The sequence below is a fragment of the Garra rufa genome, chromosome 15 (assembly GCF_049309525.1).
Source record: "Garra rufa chromosome 15, GarRuf1.0, whole genome shotgun sequence".
NCBI lineage: Eukaryota > Metazoa > Chordata > Actinopteri > Cypriniformes > Cyprinidae > Garra > Garra rufa.
The window spans coordinates 3,897,795-3,917,497 of record NC_133375.1 but is presented as its reverse complement, the minus strand read 5'-3'; the positions used below and the strand labels follow the sequence as shown (position 1 = coordinate 3,917,497).

The 19,703-nt window shown below is 34.7% G+C and overlaps 1 protein-coding gene across 2 annotated transcripts; it reads right to left on the bottom strand.

Annotated features, from left to right (window-relative positions):
- Nucleotides 1-905: 905 nt before the first annotated feature.
- On the bottom strand, nucleotides 906-18,714 carry entpd4 (ectonucleoside triphosphate diphosphohydrolase 4). 2 transcript variants are annotated; one of them, XM_073818929.1, is made up of 13 exons: nucleotides 18,522-18,714; nucleotides 17,925-18,093; nucleotides 15,051-15,248; nucleotides 14,756-14,961; nucleotides 11,480-11,630; nucleotides 11,284-11,387; nucleotides 11,006-11,065; nucleotides 10,754-10,908; nucleotides 7,057-7,223; nucleotides 6,169-6,493; nucleotides 4,534-4,619; nucleotides 4,212-4,373; nucleotides 906-3,415 (listed from the first exon to the last, which is right to left on the bottom strand). In XM_073818929.1, exons 2-13 carry the CDS (start codon nucleotides 17,930-17,932, stop codon nucleotides 3,178-3,180), a joined length of 1,860 nt encoding a protein of 619 aa, XP_073675030.1. In that variant the 5' UTR covers nucleotides 17,933-18,093; nucleotides 18,522-18,714; the 3' UTR covers nucleotides 906-3,177. The 2 variants fall into 2 exon arrangements, with proteins under 2 accessions (XP_073675030.1, XP_073675031.1); XM_073818930.1 differs by having other exon boundaries at nucleotides 10,778-10,908.
- Between the last annotated feature and the right edge of the window lie 989 nt (nucleotides 18,715-19,703).

Below are 19,703 nucleotides of genomic sequence, written 5' to 3'. Positions count from 1 at the left end.
AACCTGAAAAAAATTCTACTCAGCTGAAATAGTCAAAATTTGAAATATTTTACTATTTAAAATAACTGCTTTCCATCTGAATTTATTCTTGTAATTTATTCTTGTGATTAAACCTAAATTTCAGGTGATAAAGATTTCTATTTTAGATAAATGCTGTTTATCTGAAATTTCTATTCATCAAAGAAACCTGAAAAAAAAAAATGTACTCAGCAGCAAATCAGAATATTAGAATGATTTCTGAAGGATCGTGTGACACTGAAGAAACGATGCTAAAAATTAGCTTTGAAATCACAGGAATACATTGCGTTTTTAAATGCATTCAAATATAAAACAGTTCTTTTAAATAGTAAAAATATTTCAAAATTGTACTGTTTTTGCTGTACTTTGGATCAAATAAATCCAGGTTTGCTGAGCAGAAGATACTTCTTTAAAAAACTTTTGACTGGTAGTGTATATTTAGCCATATATGATTTTTCACAAGTGAAAATGCTGCTATGAGGGATAGTTCATTCAATATGCTTCACTGACTAAGGATCCTACAACATGTTTTGTATTACAGGAAATAACGAACCATAGTTTCCATAAGTGTAGTCCCTCGGACAGCTGAAGACCACATGGCCGGCCTTTTAACATCCTCTCAGGTTTGTTTTGTAACACAAGAATGAGAAAACAGGGGTCAGTCACTTTACAGCTCTGAGAGAAGTGAAAACGAGAAGGGTTTAACCTCTCGTAAATAAACCACTGACACAAACTCCTCTTGATCGTAAAGAACCCAACACTTGTCCTAGTCAAGAGTCCCTCCTTCGGTACAGATCTATTGGTTTAAAAAAAAAAAAAAAACACAAAACACCTTTTAGTTCTTAATTTCGCTTTATCGTTGACAACAGCAATATTGAAGGAACTGATGTTTTGCGTGCAAACTTGTAAGTTTAATAGTTTGTGTGAATATGGTACTTGTGCTTGACAAACACCAACAGTACAGCAGTGACTGACTCTCCAAACAAAGACACAAACAACAACCCCACATTAGAGGTTTTCTTTAAGAAATAAGTCATTGAACATTCGTACTGAAATACATGGACCTACACATTCAATCAGGGAAGTGTACACTACTTAAATCTTAAATGGCTTTTAGATGTTTGTTTTGTCATTTGTCATTTGCACTGGCGTCCAGTCATAATACATCCTAACTCTCAAATCCTACAGTAATGGTACTCTCTTAAAAATAAAGGTGCTTTAAAAGGTTCTTCACAGCGATGCCATAGAAGAACCATTGTTGGTTCCACAAAGAATCATTCAGTCATGGGTTCTTTAAATAACCATCTCTTTTATACCTTTTTGTAATCTGAAGAACCTTCTTTCGTAACAAAGTACCTTTTGTGAAACAGAGGTTTTTTATGAAACCATTCAAAGAAAAAAGGTTCTTCTATGGCATCGTGAAGCACCTTTAATTTTAAGAGTGTACCTTGAACAAAATAAACTTAGTTTTAGAAAATGAATTAAAGGGATAGTTCAGCCAAAAATGAAAATTCTGTCATTTATTCACCCTTAAGTTGTTGGTCCCCATTGATTTCCACAGTATGGACAAAAAAGTACTATGGATGTCAATGGGTTACCCACTTTCATTAAAACATTTTTTTTTTGTGTTCCGCAGAAGAAAGAAACTCATACAAAGTTGGAACAAATATTGAAAATAACAACATGTTATTTTCAATATAGTAAAAGCGAATGAGGACTTTGTCAAAACGACAAAAAAAGCACCACAGAAGTGTCATATTATTGTTTCTCACACAAAACCATTGTTTGGATTCAGAATACCTCATACTTGGAAAACAGTATGGGTTTCTTTTCTATGCCAAAAATCATTAGGATATTAAGTAAAGATTATGTTCCATGGAGACTTTCTACACTGTAAAAAGTTTTCACCAGTTTCAACTTACGTTTAGCAGCTGCTAAATTTGAAGTTAAATCAACTTGTAGTTTTAAGCTGATTTAACTTAAAAATCTAAGGCAGCTGCTGAACTTAGGTTTTTAAGTGCACCGTAAATATATCAAAACTTAATTTGATTAGTAATATGCCTCGACACAACAAAAGTGTTCTTATGGGTTTGGAAAAACATGACAACTTATTTTTGGGTGAACCACTATTATATATTGCAAGCTGGAACACAAAAATGTGATTTATCACCGAAATATATTGCACTGATTCTCATCATAGAGCTCCACGTGTTTAAAAAAAACAACATTTACAGCTCCACCCCAATGTGAAGTCATAGAAATGATAGGTGATGGCATTAAAAAGAAGAAAAAATAAAGAAAATCAAGGTGCGCATACACGTGCTCACAATCCTACATACACTCACAGACAAGCAATAAGCAGTACCAGTGATAAAGCAGTAACACTGTAATATTAAGCATTGAAACCATCTACCTTTAACAAGAAAAACAATAAAAAATGAGAGCCATTTTCTTGTTCATCCATGGATATTTCGTGCTATTCTTTCTAATTTATGAAAGCTGCTTTAGGTAGAAAAAACAGGATCTTGCCCCAGCTTACTAAATGTGGCTGGTGTTTACACTTTAAAGGGATTTCAAAATTCGCTTTCTACCACAAAAATCAAAGCAGTCCAACTTCAGGGTCTAAAAAAATCCCAAGAACAGAGTTCTAAGACATGAGTTTCTATTGTACTGAACAGATGAAAAAAAAAAAAAAAAAAAAAAAAATTGTTTTTGGTGGAAAAAACATTTAATAGTCATGTTTTAAAAAGAATCTCACTCTGTTTCTCTTTGGCACAACCAAAACATTTAATAAATGTTCAATTATGCGTACATAAATCCAAATTGGAGACAATATTCCGATTTCACATTAATAGTGACATTGAAAATCGAAAGGCAGCCTTAAGCGTTCCTCAGACGATTAATAAATAAACAACTAAACATCCATACGGTCTTTTCCAGATCTCCAGTCTTCATCATCTTCACATTGCAGTACAAGTTTGACTGGCCTTGGCTGCAAATGTTATGTAGGATCCCTTGCAAATCATTTCGTGAAAAACAGTGATGTGACGATTTAGGGACATGATCGGATGCAAAGTGTTTTAAAAACCAAAGCGCCTTCATTGGAGAGGTCTCCTCCAGAGATTGGCCAGTTGTTGTTTGATTGACAGGGTCCGAGCCCTATAAGGTTACAGGGAGGTCTGGTGAACCGAGGCCTTCCTCCAGCCACTGGACGGAAGCAGAGGCGCCACGCAGGAGTGTGGAGCGGTTGTGTATGCGTCTCAGACGGAGCAGGTAGAGGAGGATGGACAAAACTACTACCAGAAAACAGGCTAGGAAGAGATAGTGGTTGTTCATGAAGGAGAAGCTGTGATGCCAACGAGAGTGGGAGCCCTTCAGACTCTCCTGCTGGATGTCCCTGACAAAGCAAAAGACAAGAAAACATTAGAAATGTACACGAATGGACTTTACGGCTCTATAAAATGGGCTATAAGATTCTAAGGATTTTAAACAACTGTGTGCAATACTATTAAACAGCTAAACCTAAAATTATGTCTGTCTCTGAGAGACTGAGCTCATATTACCAAAATGCCATTTCAGGAAAATTACAGTTAGAAGATGATCATTTACAGGGCAAAGGTGTTACAAAATCATGCAAATTAAACGCTTTGAACGTTGTTGGCTACTATTTTAATCTATTATCTTAAAGTTTAGTAGCAAAAGTTACAAAAATATTGCAAAGTGAGAAAAAGATTACAAAATGATTATTTTGGACTTTAAAATAAGTCATGTTAGTTGACACCAGTGTTCAGGAAGTCATTCTCCTCACTGAGGCCGCATATATTTGATCAAAAATACAGTAACAGTTACTCCAGTCTTCAGTGTCACATGATCCTACAAAAATCATTCTAATATGCTGATTTGCTGCTTAAGAAACATTTCTGCCTATTATCAATGCTGAAAACAGTTGTGTTCCTTAATATCTTTGGGAAAACATTCTTTCATGAATCGAACGTTCTTAAAACTAGATTTTTTTTTGTAAGAATGTAATCTGTTTAATGCATCCTTGCTAAATAACAGTACTAAAAAAAAAGTTTGACCACAAACTTTTGAACAATAGTTATCGAAGTTTAGTAGCTAAAGTATTGGAAAAATATTTGGGGGGAAAAAAAACTACAAGCTCAAAAATGAAGTTGGTGTATGTATGCATGTACCTTAGAGGTAGAAAACGTGTGCGATACAAAATGGCTCCTAGCGTCCACTGCACTTCTTTCTCATACACAAGCAAGGCCGTCCTGAGATTCTCGTAGGCCGCTGGAAATGCAAAACCTGAGTGGAGCACCTCATACATCCACGCAGACTTGAAGCACTGATACCTGCAGAAAGAGAGGAGCAGCCTGTTTATACCCTTCTCCAAACTGTTCACTGAATCTGTGCTATGTACAAACTGATGTATTATTTTCTACCATACACCTTTGTACTGAAGAGAAAATTAGTCAATACTGCTCTAATGGAGGTTTTGAATATTAAACTTACTTCAATCGATGCTGATCAGCATGCGAGGCATAAAGTCCTCGATCAAATCGCTCTTTCAAAGTCTTCCACTGGGTGGCACAGTAACTCTGAAATTAAATGGATAAGGTCAGTGAAAATAAAAACAAACACTATAATGACAAATGTATGAGTCATTTTTAAAGGCTAGTCATTTTTGACTAGACACCACTTAAAGGAGAAGTTCATTTCCAGAACAAAAATTTACAGGTAATGTACTCACCCCCTGGTCATCCAAGATGTTCATGTCTTTATTTTCTCAGTCATAAAGAAATTGATTTTTGAGGAAAACATTTCAGGATTTCTCTCAATATAGTGGACTTCTATGGTGGCCCCGAGTTTGAACTTCCAAAATGCAGTTTAAATGCAGCTTTAAAAGGCTCTGAATGATCCCAGCTGAGAAAAAAGGGTATTATCTAGCTAAACAAAAAAAAAAAATGGACAATTTCTATACTTTTTAACCTCAAATGCTCGTCTTGTCTAGCTCTGTGTCAACTCTGTGTACTCCGGTTAAAGGCAGTTAGGGTATGTCAAAAAAACTCCCATCTCATTTTCTTCTTCAACTTCAAAATCGCCTTACATTGCGGTTTTACCTTTTTTTTTGTAAAGGTGTTTGATCTCCTTGGCATGTTCACTTTGAAACACTGGGTCAGTACTTCTGCAGCGATTTAAAATGATTTTCTGAAGTTGGAGGAGAAAATGAGATGGGAGTTTTTCGACATACCCTAACTGTCTTGAGCCAGAATACAGAGTTGACGCAGAGCTAGGCAAGATGAGCATTTGAGGTTAAATCATTCTAATATGCTGATTTGCTGCTTAAGAAACATTTCTGCCTATTATCAATGCTGAAAACAGTTGTGTTCCTTAATATCTTTGGGAAAACATTCTTTCATGAATCGAACGTTCTTAAAACTAGATTTTTTTTGTAAGAATGTAATCTGTTTAATGCATCCTTGCTAAATAACAGTACTAAAAATCGCTGTACTAAAAATAACAGTACTAAAAATCGCTGCTTCTGCAGCGATTTAGAATGATTTTCTGAAGTTGGAGGAGAAAATGAGATGGGAGTTTTTCGACATACCCTAACTGTCTTGAGCCAGAATACAGAGTTGACGCAGAGCTAGGCAAGATGAGCATTTGAGGTTAAAACGTACATAAATCGCTTCACTAGATAAGACCTTTCTTCCTCGGCTGGGATCATTTAGAGCCCTTTGAGGCTGCAAGTTCAAACTCGGGGCCACCATAGAAGTTGACTATATGGAGAGAAATCCTGAAATGTTTTCCTCAAAAAAAACAAAAAAAAAAACAATTTCTTTACAACTGAAGAAAGACTTGATCATCTTTAATGACAAGGAGGTAAGTACATTATCTGTAAATGTTTGTCCTGGATGTGAACTTCTCCTTTCAGGGTTGGATCACTGAAACATTTGCTGTAATAAAAATCTTATTTCTTTGTTCAAATTTTCTTTTATGCATCACAAAAAGAGACATCTTGAAGAAAGTTCATGCTGCTCTTTTCCATACAACAGAAGTGACCTCTCTTTTTGGAGCTTGACAACCAGTGTGCTTTGATTCTATGGAAAAAGAGCAGCATTAACATATTGTAAAATGTTGGTGTACCTTAGCAGCATTTGAATATTTGGTGGAGTTGTAGTCTCCTCCCATGCGCAGTACATCTTCAGTACAGTAGTAGAACTCAGAGAAGCCGAAGAACTGGCTGTTGGTGAAGTCAATGGGTGGCTGGTAGACTCCGTTCAGCGATGTGTTGGTGTCGTTGGTGCGGTTGAGGAACGGCTGAAGCAGCAGACGGCAGCGGTCGAAGTCTCCAGTGCCACGCAGGTGAACTCTCTGGTCTTGAGGACCCACCTCATCCTGGAGGTCAGCTGGCAGACAGGGGTCGAGGATGGGCGAGTCTGTGCTCTCTCCTTGATGCTGACCCAGCAGCCTACAGACAAGAGCAAGTGGTTCATGAGAACTTTCCACACTTTAATTATCCATCATGAGCACTTTGATGATGTTAGTGCACTTTTAATGTTTTTAACTAATCAGACTTTTTCTATGAGTGTTAAAAACATTTAGCTTACTATTAATAATGGTTCAGATTTAAACTTCAAGATCATAAATGGTTGCTAAAATGTGAGGGGTGTACTCACTTTTGTTACATACTGTATATAAAATAATATAATTTGTATGTATAAAATAACAAATATTTAAAAATATTTTTTTAATTCTACATTTTATTTTGTGATTTTGCTTTGATGGCAAAGCTGAACTTTCAGCATCATTACTACTAAGAATGGTCCTTCAAAAATAATTCTAATATGCAGAGTGCTGCTTAATATTTATGTGAAATAGAAACCTTTAGTAGCATTGAAAATGTATTTACTGTCACTTTTGATCAGTTTTATGTTTAATTAATGAATAAAAAAAATGTATATAAAAAAAAAAAATAAAAATAAACAGCAGTCTACGATATCTAGCTTACGTTCAACAAATATTTGATCTTACTTGTTTTGTATTTGTGTGGTGCTGATGAGGTTTTCCTCATATCTCTTGCGGGCCGCATTTCCACCGAAACCCAAAAATGTTGAGACGTAAACGCGGTACACGTGTTCTGTTCTGTGGGCGTCACAGCCCAGGTTAAACTCTGCCAGCAGATTCTTGGCTATCTCTTCCTGGTAGCACACAGCAAAACAGACAGAAATATAAGAAAGCGGTGGAAAACAGATGTTAATAGAGGATCCTCCTGGAGAATCTTTTAAAAAATACATATCTACTGTGAAGAGCACTTGAACTGCAAGTTTCTTTAAACACAGATGCAGCAAAGCGAAGTGAAGTGAGAAGCAGCATCATATTTGTACAAATGACATTTAAAGGAATGTTCAGGGTTCAGAAGTTGAGCTCTATCAAAACCATCTGTGGCATGTTATTGACTGTAGAAAATTAGTGAGTCATCTTTCTAAAAACGTGCTTTTTTTCTGTAAGCATTTCTATTAATTCTTACAAAAGAGCAGATAAACTTCTGGTTTTTAATGGTTATTTAGTTTTTTTTTTATATATACAAAATGAGAGATTACAATTCTATTAAAGAACATCTGCGGCTTATTGAGCTCAACATGTGTTGATTGAGAACATTCCTTTAATAGCTTAGAAGCTCTAATACAGATACAGAAAAATACTTAAAGAACAACGGAAACACTGAACACTTCATTCTGATTGTATTTGATTCCAGCGGCATCCTGTTATGTGAGATAAGAGGCCATCAGGATTTGTGCTGAGGAGTTTTCCTCTAAAACAATTAAACATACAGAATTAAGTCAAATATGTGACCCTGGACCACAAAACCAGTCATAAGGTTAAAAAAAAACAAACAAACAAAAAAACAACAGAGATATAAACATCATATGAAAGCTCAATAAATAAGCTTTCTATTGATGTATGGTTTGTTAGGATAGGACAATATTTGGCCGAGATACAACTGTTTGAAAATCTGGAATCTAAGGGTGCAAAAAAATCAAAATACTGAGAAAATCACCTTTAAAGTTCTCCAAATTAAGTTCTTAATGCATATTACTAATAAAAAATTACATTTTGATAGGTTTACAGTAGGAATTTTACTTAATGTAACATGATCTTTACTTAATTTCCTAATGATTTTTGGCATAAAAGAAAAATCTAATTTTGACCCATACTATGTATTTTTGGCTATTGCTACAAATATACCCCAGCGACTCAAGACTGGTTTTGTGGTCCAGGGTCACATATTATATTTAGAAAAAACAAACCGTGCGCAGGCAAACCTCAAAATTATGGATTGCTAAAATTAGATCATGTAACTCTACCCAAATTACTGGGATTCAATTAAATGATCAAATTAGTTTAAAGGGGCCATATCACTAATAAAAGTAGGTAAACATGATTATCTGATTTACATTTAGAAAAAAAATCTCATAAGAAAACTTAACTATTTAACATTTTAGTGAATTGGAGAAAAAAAATCATATGAAGTTGTATGATTTTTTTCCCCCACTTGAAAAAACATAAGCATGAAGGGCCACCACTAAATCAAACCAATTATATGAAACAGTATGAACGAGACTGTATAAAGTAGATTGTACAAATTACTATGAAGGAGCTTGTATGAATTAGTCCAAATGAAACTGTACAAATTAGTCTGAATGAGGCAGTACAAATTAATCCAAATGACACTATATTGGCCATTCTACAGAACTGGTTCAAAGTGTGTCTTTTTCCACAGATTTTGCATGTAATTCTCATATTGTATTTTCAGAAAGTTCTGAAATATTTGTCCTCTCCCCAAACTTGTCACTACTGAAACACGGTAATATTAATTTAACTACAAGGGTTATATTGACCTATTAAGATTTAGCTTACCTCTTCTTTGTAAATATAGATTTTTTCTATTTTATTAAAGTTTTCAGAGGTAAATCAAAAACAATTACAATTTTACCAATATTTTTTAAGTGTGATTTATGAGATGTGTTATTTTGAATCTGATTTTCTTTGTAAAAGGCAAAAAGTTGATCATATTGATTTCAAAATTAATAATTTGTTAGTTTGAATATATACCGAACCAAACACTATCATAACATCTAAGTTGATAATTCAGTGTACTTTATTTTTGACAAAACATCCCATGTTTTGGTCGTGACTGTAATGTTTTGGTAGCGACCACATCACATTACAGAATTTTAACACTATAAAAACATACTACAATACTAAAAATTTTTATTTCTCCCTAATAAAGGATTGTGTGTTCCCTTTTGGCACTACTGAAACAATGATGACATATTTCGATCGTGATTATTATGGTAGTAAAAATTTGATGGGATAACACCCAAAAAACAAAGATATCATTACTGAAAATTCACCAAAAGTTTTGATCGTGACTGTGTCAGTAGTGACAATTTTAGATACTTTTGAACCTAGCTCAAATATGCAAATCCACACATGATTAGCTAGCAAATTTCTAAACAGCTGTACACATAAAAACGAAATGTTATGAAATAACTCCCAAAAATGTGTGTTTACTTATAGAAAAATGGTCTTTGGTAGTGACATTCTTTTAAGTTACACAGATTTTTCATACTTTTGTAGGGGTGGTGTACTTAAAATCAGTCTCGGATAATAGACTAAAGCATACACTGTTTTGGTAGTGAATGCATTTTTTTTTTTTTTTTTTACATAAAGTTTCATGATTTACAAAGATTTATTTTTATTTATTTTTTTCAAATTCAATTAAAAATATATTTTTAATAATGAAAAATGGAATGAAATGAAAAAATTATTTCAATATAATTTTCAGTTGAAAGTTTCAAGTTATTATTAAATTTAGGGGTTAGGGTTCAAAACAGCCACCTAGTTGAAAGTACCCAATAAGTAATATATATATATATATATATATATATAACACTTACTGATATTTTAAATATTACTGTGGGTTTCAATAGATAATAAAAGGATCTCAGTAAACATTTAAACATCTAAGTTTTAAATACTTAAATGCTTTTTAAATGTGTTTTTTTTATTGTGGGACAGCAGTTTGCACCAATTAGAACGGCCCATATAAACTAGTCAGAATAAGATTGTACGAATTGGTCCCAGAGAGACTATATGAACTAATCTGAATAAGACTGTATAAACTAGCATGAAAGAGGCTGTATGAATTAGCCTGATGCAATTATATGGATTAGTTTTGAGACTAAATTGAGACTGTACAAAATAGGTTAATCTGAATAAGACTGTAAATATTAGGTTGTACGAATTAGCCTGAATGTGAATATAAATACGCCTCCAATTCACCAAAACAAAATAGTTACAAACTATAATGAGAGTGTGCTGTACAATATTTTTAGTGGTGTAAGAAACCTTTACTGATATTGTAAATGACTTCAGGAGAAGATGAAAAAATCTAATACATTGCAAAAGTGGTAAATATGGTCCCCTTTAAAAAAAATGACTGTTGAAGAGCGTTTAGTATTGTTCTCAGAGTTTAAGCACAATGCTGCTATGAGCATGCAGCAGGCTTATCTCAGTCCAAGGCATCAGTTCAGCAAATTCACCATGGCCTTGTACTGCACTGGGCCAAGGACCATAGAGCACCAGGAGAACAAGAATGAGAGAATGAGAATGACAAAGCCAGACTTTCAGCTTTTAAAAATACGGGAAATTTTATAATAATAACCTGTTGTGGAGAAGCAAAGCTTACAGTTTTGGGCACTTCGTATGCGATCTGAGTGGAGACGCCGCCCATGTCCAATACGCCAGCCGTACGCTTGCGCACCAGCGTCTCCTGCTGGTCACTGCCAGGAACCTGCACCTCCACCACTGCCTCATTTTCTGAGAAACAAGAGGACAGAAAATGTAACAAAAACAGAAAGACAAGTAACTTTTCTATGAGCTTTTAATTGTTAAAAAAAGGTACAATATCACTTACCATCCTCAACATGATTGAAACGCCCTAGAACAAAGTTGATACCTATCCATGCATACACTCCTGAAAAAAAAAAATAATAATAAAATAAAATAAACATTGATAATAAAAAATATTTCTTAAGCAGCAAATCAGCATATTAGAATGATTTCCAAAGGCTTTTTAATGTATTTTTGATCCAATAAATGCAGCCTTGCTAAGCAAAGGACAATTCTTTTAAAACATTCAAGAACTCAATGACTCTAGAGGTGGTCTAGAAGAGCTTCAGAGGTGGGTCTCACCCTCCTGTTTGCCTGAGATAACTTCCACATGGGAGTCGGAGAACAGGAAGTTGAAATTTACAGGAATATCAGTCCGCAAATCCTCCAGCAGAGCCTCCTGTTGGCTGCAAACAATCAGTCTTAGCACATGTGGCAGCTTTCTCACAGGGTGCAGCTAATATGGTGTTTGTATATTTGTGAGCGTGTGATTTGACACCTTTCAGGCAGGACTCTCATTCCGGCGGTGCACAGGATGTAAAGAGGCGTTTCCTGGTGCTTGTTCTTAGGGATGTGCTGAGCAGCAAAGCTCAGGAGAGGGCTGATGTAGTCACTGGCTTTGTCTGGTGTGGATGCATACTCTGAAATACCTGAACAGACAGAAAGTAGTGTTATTTATAGGGGTGGTATTGATACAAAGGTTGATTAGATTCAATTCAAAATACTAACTGATTTGGATGTATATCAGGTAGAGTACATATGTGATGCGATCTAGGAAAACCCATCGTAGTAGGGCTGGGCGATATGGCAAAAATGTAATCTCGATAATTTTTTCCCCATATTGAACGATAACGATATATATATTTCGATATAAGCTGTTGATGTTGCCAGCTTTGAAATAGTATCCCAACAATGACTAAAGCCACAAAAATTAAAGGGTTCATTGAATTACATTTTAAAGTATAGTTTATTAACAAAAGCAGATTACAGATTTGGCCTTAAAAATTAAAACACCTTACTAAAACAAATTAAAAAAATTAATGTTGTGACAGAGTATGGTAAATGAGAGTAAATGTACAAAATGTAAACATAAAATGATTGTAAAAACATAATTTGTAACAATTATTTATTTATTTATTATTATTAACACAATTGTTTATTTTCTCTATTATAGGTTGAGCTATTTAAATTAGAGGCAACCACTGCATTTTGAAACACTCTACAGTATAAATAACAAAAAATTACGACACAGTTCTTTTTTAATCGTATTAAGTGCAGATAATTCAGCCATAATCAAAGTAGGCTACTCTCTAAATATTCAAAGTGCAAATAGAGACAGAATATTTCAAGCATGATACAGAGCTATAGACATACACAACCTATCATAGTCTACATACTAATAACAGCCTAGATATGGCATGTAGCGTAATTTGCGTGCATTGGGGAGTCACTCTCTAAATAAGGGGGATTAAAAAATGGCTTTTGCATGCGCGTGCGTTTTTTGCTTTCGGTTTCAGTTTTAACAATCGCGCCAAACTCTCAGCTGAGCTGAGCTGAGAGTCACTTTTTAGATAGCCAAACCACTTAATGGAATTCATGCTACCTTTTTGTCGACAATTTCAACATCTTTGAATGATAACTCGAGGTTAGTTTCACTTTCGTCGCTGCTTCCACTCTTTTTTTTTTTTTTGTCGTCCTGGTGTAGGGTTGCTTCGCAAAGTGCGGTAGGAAATGAACTTTGTACTTTGACATGCACACGCACGCTGCACGCTGATTGGCTGTTGTCGCATATTTCTGCTGTGTGATTGGCTCTTAGATTAATCCATATCGAGCAAAAAATGTCTAGAGCTTATCATCGTTATTAACATAAATTTTATCGCGATTCGATATGATATCGTTTATCGGCCCAGCCCTACATCGTAGCGCTGGCATGTTTTTAGGAAATTCGAAAAATAGGTTGAATGTCAATTTTTGGCCAAAATTAGGTTTTTATTCAAGTATTATTCTATAAACTCTTGTCTATCATCTCTGAAAATATCTTGACAAAATTCACTTGTTTAGCGCAGAAAAATTGCGATTTATTGACAGTTAACTGATCAAAATAAACCACATAACATATACAGGTGCATCTCAATAAATTAGAATGTTGTGGAAAAGTTCTTTTATTTCAATAATTCAACTGAAATTGTGAAACTCGTCTATTAAATAAATTCAATGCACACAGACTGAAGTAGTTTAAGTCTTTGGTTCTTTTAATTGTGATGATTTGGCTCACATTTAACAAAAACCCACCAATTCACCATCTCAACAAATTAGAATACTTCATAAGGCCAATAATAATAATAATAATAATAATAATAAAACAAATTTGTGAATTGTTGGCCTCCTGGAAAGTATGTTAATTTATTGTATATGTTGTCAATACTTGGTAGGGGCTCCTTTTGCTTTAATTACTGCCTCAATTCGGCGTGGCATGGAGGTGATCAGGTTTCTTTGACAGTGGCATTTTTTGGTCTCTTGTTTCTTATTTTCCTCTTGACAATACCCCATAGATTCTATATTCTATATTCAAATTCCTTGACCCATCTGTGTGTGGTGGCTCTTGATGCCTTGACCCCAGCCTCAGTCCATTCCTTGTGAAGTTCACCCAATTTTCTTGAATCAATTTTGCTTGACAAGCCTCTCAAGGCTACGGTTCTCTTGGTTGGTTGTGCATCTTTTTCTTTCACACTTTTTCCTTCCACTCAACTTTCTGTTAACATGCCTGGATACAGCACTCTGTGAACAGCCAGCTTCTTTGGCAATGAAGGTTTGTGGCTTACGCTCCTTGTGAAGGGTGTCAATGATTGTCTTCTGGACAACTGTCAGATCAGCAGTCTTCCCCATGATTGTGTAGCCTAGTGAACCAAACTGAGAGACCATTTTGAAGGCTCAGGAAACCTTTGTAGGTGTTTTGAGTTGATTAGCTAATTGGCATGTCACCATATTCTAATTTGCTGAGATAGTGAAGTGGTGGGTTTTTGTTAAATGTGAGCCAAATCATCACAAATTCAATGCACACGGACTGAAATAGTTTCAGTCTTTGGTTCTTTTCATTATATTATTATATTATATTAATACACAAGTTTCACAATTTGAGTTGAATTACTGAAATAAATGAACTTGTCCATGACATTCATTTTATTGAAATTCACCTGTATGATAAAGGTGTATCGATGCGCATTCCCCACCAGTCCTGTGTAAACTACAGCCACAATATATTAATATCGTGAGATGGCGGACCGCGAGAGAACAGGAGAAGAATCGGAGAGCCTGCACACTGTAATGTTTTATGAACATTATATATTTCATATATAATATTACATTTTTAAATGTTTGAAAGTGTTCCGTGTTCCTTGGGGTCATTTTGTATCGTTTACATCATGTACAGTGGCTGAAATTAGGGGTGCTCTAAATGATCGGTCGATAATCGCTTTAAGATGTTTGACCGCCGGTCTCTAAAAAGGCAGATCTCATTAACCGATCTAAAGCTGATGACGCGCCTGCTGTGAGAACTTCAAATGATCAATATAATTAATATTAATATTTTAAATAATTTACAAAGTATTGTTTAGTATTTTTTTTTTAAATAGTAGAGCACTATTTTAGTTTCCGTTCAGTATCTATTTTATAAAAACGATCGGTTAATTAATTGGCATCGGCCAGTGTGGTCCAACCAACGGTAAAATCTAATATCGGTCGACCTCTAATTCTGTTCATTCATTCCTACACTGACCTGGCTTGATCTTCATGACTACAGGTTTCCTGTGCTTGTCTCGCATCTGTTTGATGTCGAGGAGTTCATGCGGGTTGCCGTTGTGCCGAGGCCAGGTGTACACAAAAACACGGGAGCCGCTGCTGCCACAGTCCACTACCAGCCCGTAGTTCAGGTTGGGGTTATTGGTGTCCGTGGCCTCCATATCCGGCACCCGACCCAAACGTCTAGTGGAGACACATCAATCAGGATGATTAGATTCGCTGAGATGTGTAACAGAAATAGCAGAACTGATAAGAACTGATAGGTGTTTTACGTGTGGATGTGTCTGTCCTCTCTTAACCAGCTGTACTGGCCCTTCCCTGTGACCAGCAGGAGGTACAGCAGCCCCATCACACCAGCCAACAGACCCAGCAGCAGCAGCTGCCTGAAGGAAGGCAACAGGAACCGCGGCAGAACCACCGGAGACAGGCTGAAGTGCCAGGATGCTGGAAACAGGCAGGAAATGCTAATCCTGTCAAGAAAAAAAAAAAAAAAAAGATGAGAAATTTATCACTATGGTTACTGGATCCTCTTAGCTTGGCTAAAAATGGAAAAGATGTTCACTAGAAAAAACTATTTTTGGTGCTTGTCCAATTTTATTTATTAAAATGAGCTAAAAGCAACACAGTTGCAAAGAACTACTTAATTTAATTGCATTTAATGTTCAATTATGTTGAACATTTATAAGAGTTCCACATTTTTGTGGTTGCCACTGAAAAGCAGAGCTTGTGGTTAGGTTGTAGAATGGTTACATGTTGAATATCCTGTTTTAGCTTCATCCAATGAACACAGTGCAGTGGCAAGTAGTGATTAAGTAGTGTCTAAATAAATACATTTCCTGTTAAAGTTTGCCTTCAAATTTGAATTAAAAAGTATTATGTTTATTTCAATTGACTTTTCTTTGGATTTTATGGAAGCCTTTTATTACCACAGAATAATAAATAAATAAATAAATAAAATAGAATAAATGATTGCATTGCGAGATAAAAAAAAATCTGAATGGCAAGTTATAAACTCCCATGGAGGAAAAACACAGTATTCAGATATTTTTTTCACTTCAGACTTAGTTTATTTTAATTTACTTCAGTGGATTTATATTAAATAAAATCCTAATAAAATAATATATAAAAAATAAATAAAATAAATTGCATTGCAAGACATAAAATCAGAATTGCAAATTATAAACTCAGAACTGCTAAATATAAACTCGCCAAACAAATAAATCGGTAAATTCTAAGAAGAAATGACTCTGTTTCTATTAGAAATGTTCCTATATATTTTATTTCATTGCAGAAAAAAAACATTCAGATTTTTTTCCCCTCAGAATTCAGACTTATTTTAATAAACTTAAGTGGATTATTATGAAAGCCTATTAGTACCACAGAATAAATAAAAATAAATTATTAAATAATAATAAAAAAAAAATGCATTGCAAGATATAAACTCAGAACCGCCAAATATAAACGTACAATTTTAAGAGGAAAGGTCTCTATGTTTCTATTTTTCTGTTAGAAATGTTTCCACTTTTTTTCCCACCATGAAAACTATTTTCAGATGTTTTTTTTAGACTTCAGACTTGTTAATTTTAATTTACTTTAGAGCATTTTTATGGAAGTCTATTACTAAAACAGAATAATAATAAAAAAAATTATTAAAAAAATTGCATTGAGAGATATAAAATCAGAATTGCAAGACATAAACTCAGAACTGCTAAATATAAACTCTTTCTAAACAATTCTAAGAATAAATGTCCCTATGTTTCTATTTTTCTATTACAAAAGTTTCTATCCAATCCATGGTGGAAAAATTCGCATTTTTTTTAAGACTTCAGAATTTTAATTAACTTCAGTGGGTTTTTATGGAAGCCTATTACTACCACAGAATTAGAAATGTTTCTATATTGTTTGGAGACTTTTTTAAAGTCTTTTTTTCTTAGAATTTGAGAGGGGGGAAAAAAGTCTGAATTGTGAGATTTATAAAAAATTCTATATTTTTTCTGCCTTTTTTCTTAGAATTGCAAGGAAAAAAGCTTGAATTGTGAGATAAACTTTTTCAGTTACCATTTCGTAATCCATGGTGGTAATAAGCTTCCACAGATTTGACTTCCATGTGAAAAATGTATTTGAAAAATCAGAGTGTAAAAACTTACAAAAGAAAAGAGTACATTTTAAGTTTACAACTAGTCTGCACCAACAAATCATTCACAATAAGACTAGGATAGTACATTTAGAAAGCAAAAAGCATCTATTCTTATTTCATGCTGGCTTTCAAGGTTGTCAACAAGAAGACACAAAATAAATAAATAATTCAGAAAAAAGGTTAAAGGGATAGGGATACAAATTCTGTCATTAATTACTCATCCTCATGTTGTTCAAAACCCATAAGATCTTTGTTCATCTTCAGAACACAAATTCATTTATTTTTGACGTAATCTAATATCTTTCTGTCCCTCCACAGACAGCAAGAGTCTTTCAATATTCCTTCCTTCCATATTCAAGGCACAGAAAGGTAGTAAAGACATTGATAAAATAATCCACGCGATAGTGGTTCAACCATAATTTTAAGTAATTATGGGAATATTTTTTGTGCGCAGAAACAACTTTATTCAACAATTCTTCTGCTCTGTGTGTGTGTTCCTCTGCACATAAACAAGGCGCAACGTATATGTGTTCTACTCTAGTTAAAGGGATAGTTCATCCAAAAATGAAAATTTGATGTTTATCTGCTTACCCCCAGGGCATCCAAGATGTAGGTGACTTTGTTTCTTGCGGCAGACTTTTCTTGTAACTTAAGTAAAGTATTCTTGTAACTTCATAAATTTGTGGTTGAACCTCTGAAGTTACATGGACTACTTTAACGATTTCTTTACTACGTTTCTGTGCCTTGACCATGATAGGACCCTTGCTGTCTACAAAGGGACAGAGAGCTCTCAGATTTCACCATAAAATATCTTAATTTGTGTTCTGAAGATGAACAAAGGACTTACAGGTTCGTAACGAAAGAGGGGGGAGTAATTAATAACAGCATTTTCATTTTTGCTTGAACTATCCCTTTAAGAATTTATTTCCACATTTTTATCACATTTCACATCAACTTTTATTCATTTGAGAAAACCACTTTACTCAAATCACATCAGTTTTGTACTTGCCTTCCCATTGCTGGAGTGGATGAACAGGTGATGTGGACGAATCAAACTTTTACTGGCAGCTTCTTCTCTGTACAGGTGTGTTCCTCCATGACGTCATATTTCAGGACATCTTCATCAGCATCAGGGTCTTACACACGTGTGCAGGTGAGCTAAGGAGACGTGGCATGTCCTGACATGAGGAAGTGAAAAAACCGCTCGTCATACAACCACTTATCTTCACGTTCACATGTCTATCTAAGACCACAATTAAAGACTTACGACCTAGTTAGTTGCCTACATAGACAGCATACATAAGGGCGTTCGAAAGCACCTATGAATTCCATAAAATACAATTCGAAGACCACCTGAATGTTGTCTAGTTAGGCAGCTCACTACATTTTGAAACGTAACCACAATAAACGTCTGAGCATGAAAAACAACCACAGTTAACGTCTTATCAGGCCGAGAACAGTTTCGATGATAAACGGAGTCCCATTTGATAGTTAAAAGTAGGTCTGTAAGGTTTTAGAGAGATAGACTAGACTCTTGAAATGCTGTCAGATGTGTTTATCCTCTGGCTGGGTGAATATCTGTATGAACGCAGGAATATGTTCTCACCGTTCGGCTACATCTGGGACGTATGGGTCAATAATACAGCCATCCTCTGAGATTTATGAATTCAGCGGTTCTATGATTGAAATCCTCTCGGTGAACACAAAAAGATGGCACTTGAATTCCCCTAGCAGTGGTGAACGTTTAAATGTGATCGAGAAAAGCCGCTAATTCCCGGTAGTTACCGAGCAACAGTTCACTTCAGTGGTAAAAACGGTCAGTGCGCATGCGTGTCAGTTCCGGAAACTCGTGTCTGCGTGTCCACTGCTGCTGCTCTGACGTCATCTTGCGTTTCCAATTCGTCACTTGTAAACATTGGAAGGTAATTTTGCAATCACATTCTCTTAAAAAACATAAAATATATATTTTATAAAGAAAATAGGATTGATGTACACTACTGTTCAAACGGTTGGAGCGGGTAACGTTTTGTAAATAAATTAATGCATTTATTCAGACATTTTTAATGTTACGATTACGAAAGATGTTTGTTTCAAACAAATGCAGTTTTTAAAAACTTTTTAGTCATAATATAGTCTTCAAAAAAAGCATATAATAAATTTCGACATGTTTCTTGAACAGCAAATAAGCATATTAAAATGATTTCTGAAGGATCATGTGACACTTTTGACTGGAGTAATGATGCTGAAATAATAAAAATATAATAATAAATCACATTTTGATTTATTTTAAACTGTAATAATAATTCACAATATTATTATTTTACTATATTTATTATTTTTACAAATGTGACCCTGGGGTCCGTTCTTCCCTCGCTAACTAAGTTAGCTGGATTTGATTGTTGACGATTTGGCATGATCTTGGATTGTTTGGTTCTTCGAAGCTCATCCTGGACTTGCTGTCATAGCAACAGCTGCGCAAGCTTAAACCTGCTCTGGAGGTTTATCATGTAAACAGGATTTAGGCTGCGCTCCTGGCGGGTTATGATTGGTTGAAATGGCGAGGTCCCATCTGATTGGTTAAAGAGCACGACTGACGCGGACTGACTCACGTGGGAAAAGAAAAGTATCTTGCAAGAAAGTGTATATATATATATATATATATATATATATATATATATATATATATATATATATATATATATATATATATATACAGTAGTCAACATTTGAAGTGGATCAAAAAAAGTTCATCAGAGTTGTCCTAAGACAAGAATGGGTATTGTTTTGG

Bases quoted from the DNA above. Each gene is read 5' to 3' on its own strand.
- entpd4 (XM_073818929.1), bottom strand. The intron at 4,620-6,168 runs GTACACCAACAT...ATTTAATTTCAG, and splicing joins AATATTCAAATGCTGCTAAG to AGTTACTGTGCCACCCAGTG. The intron at 3,416-4,211 runs GTACATGCATAC...TTGCTTTGTCAG, and splicing joins ACACGTTTTCTACCTCTAAG to GGACATCCAGCAGGAGAGTC.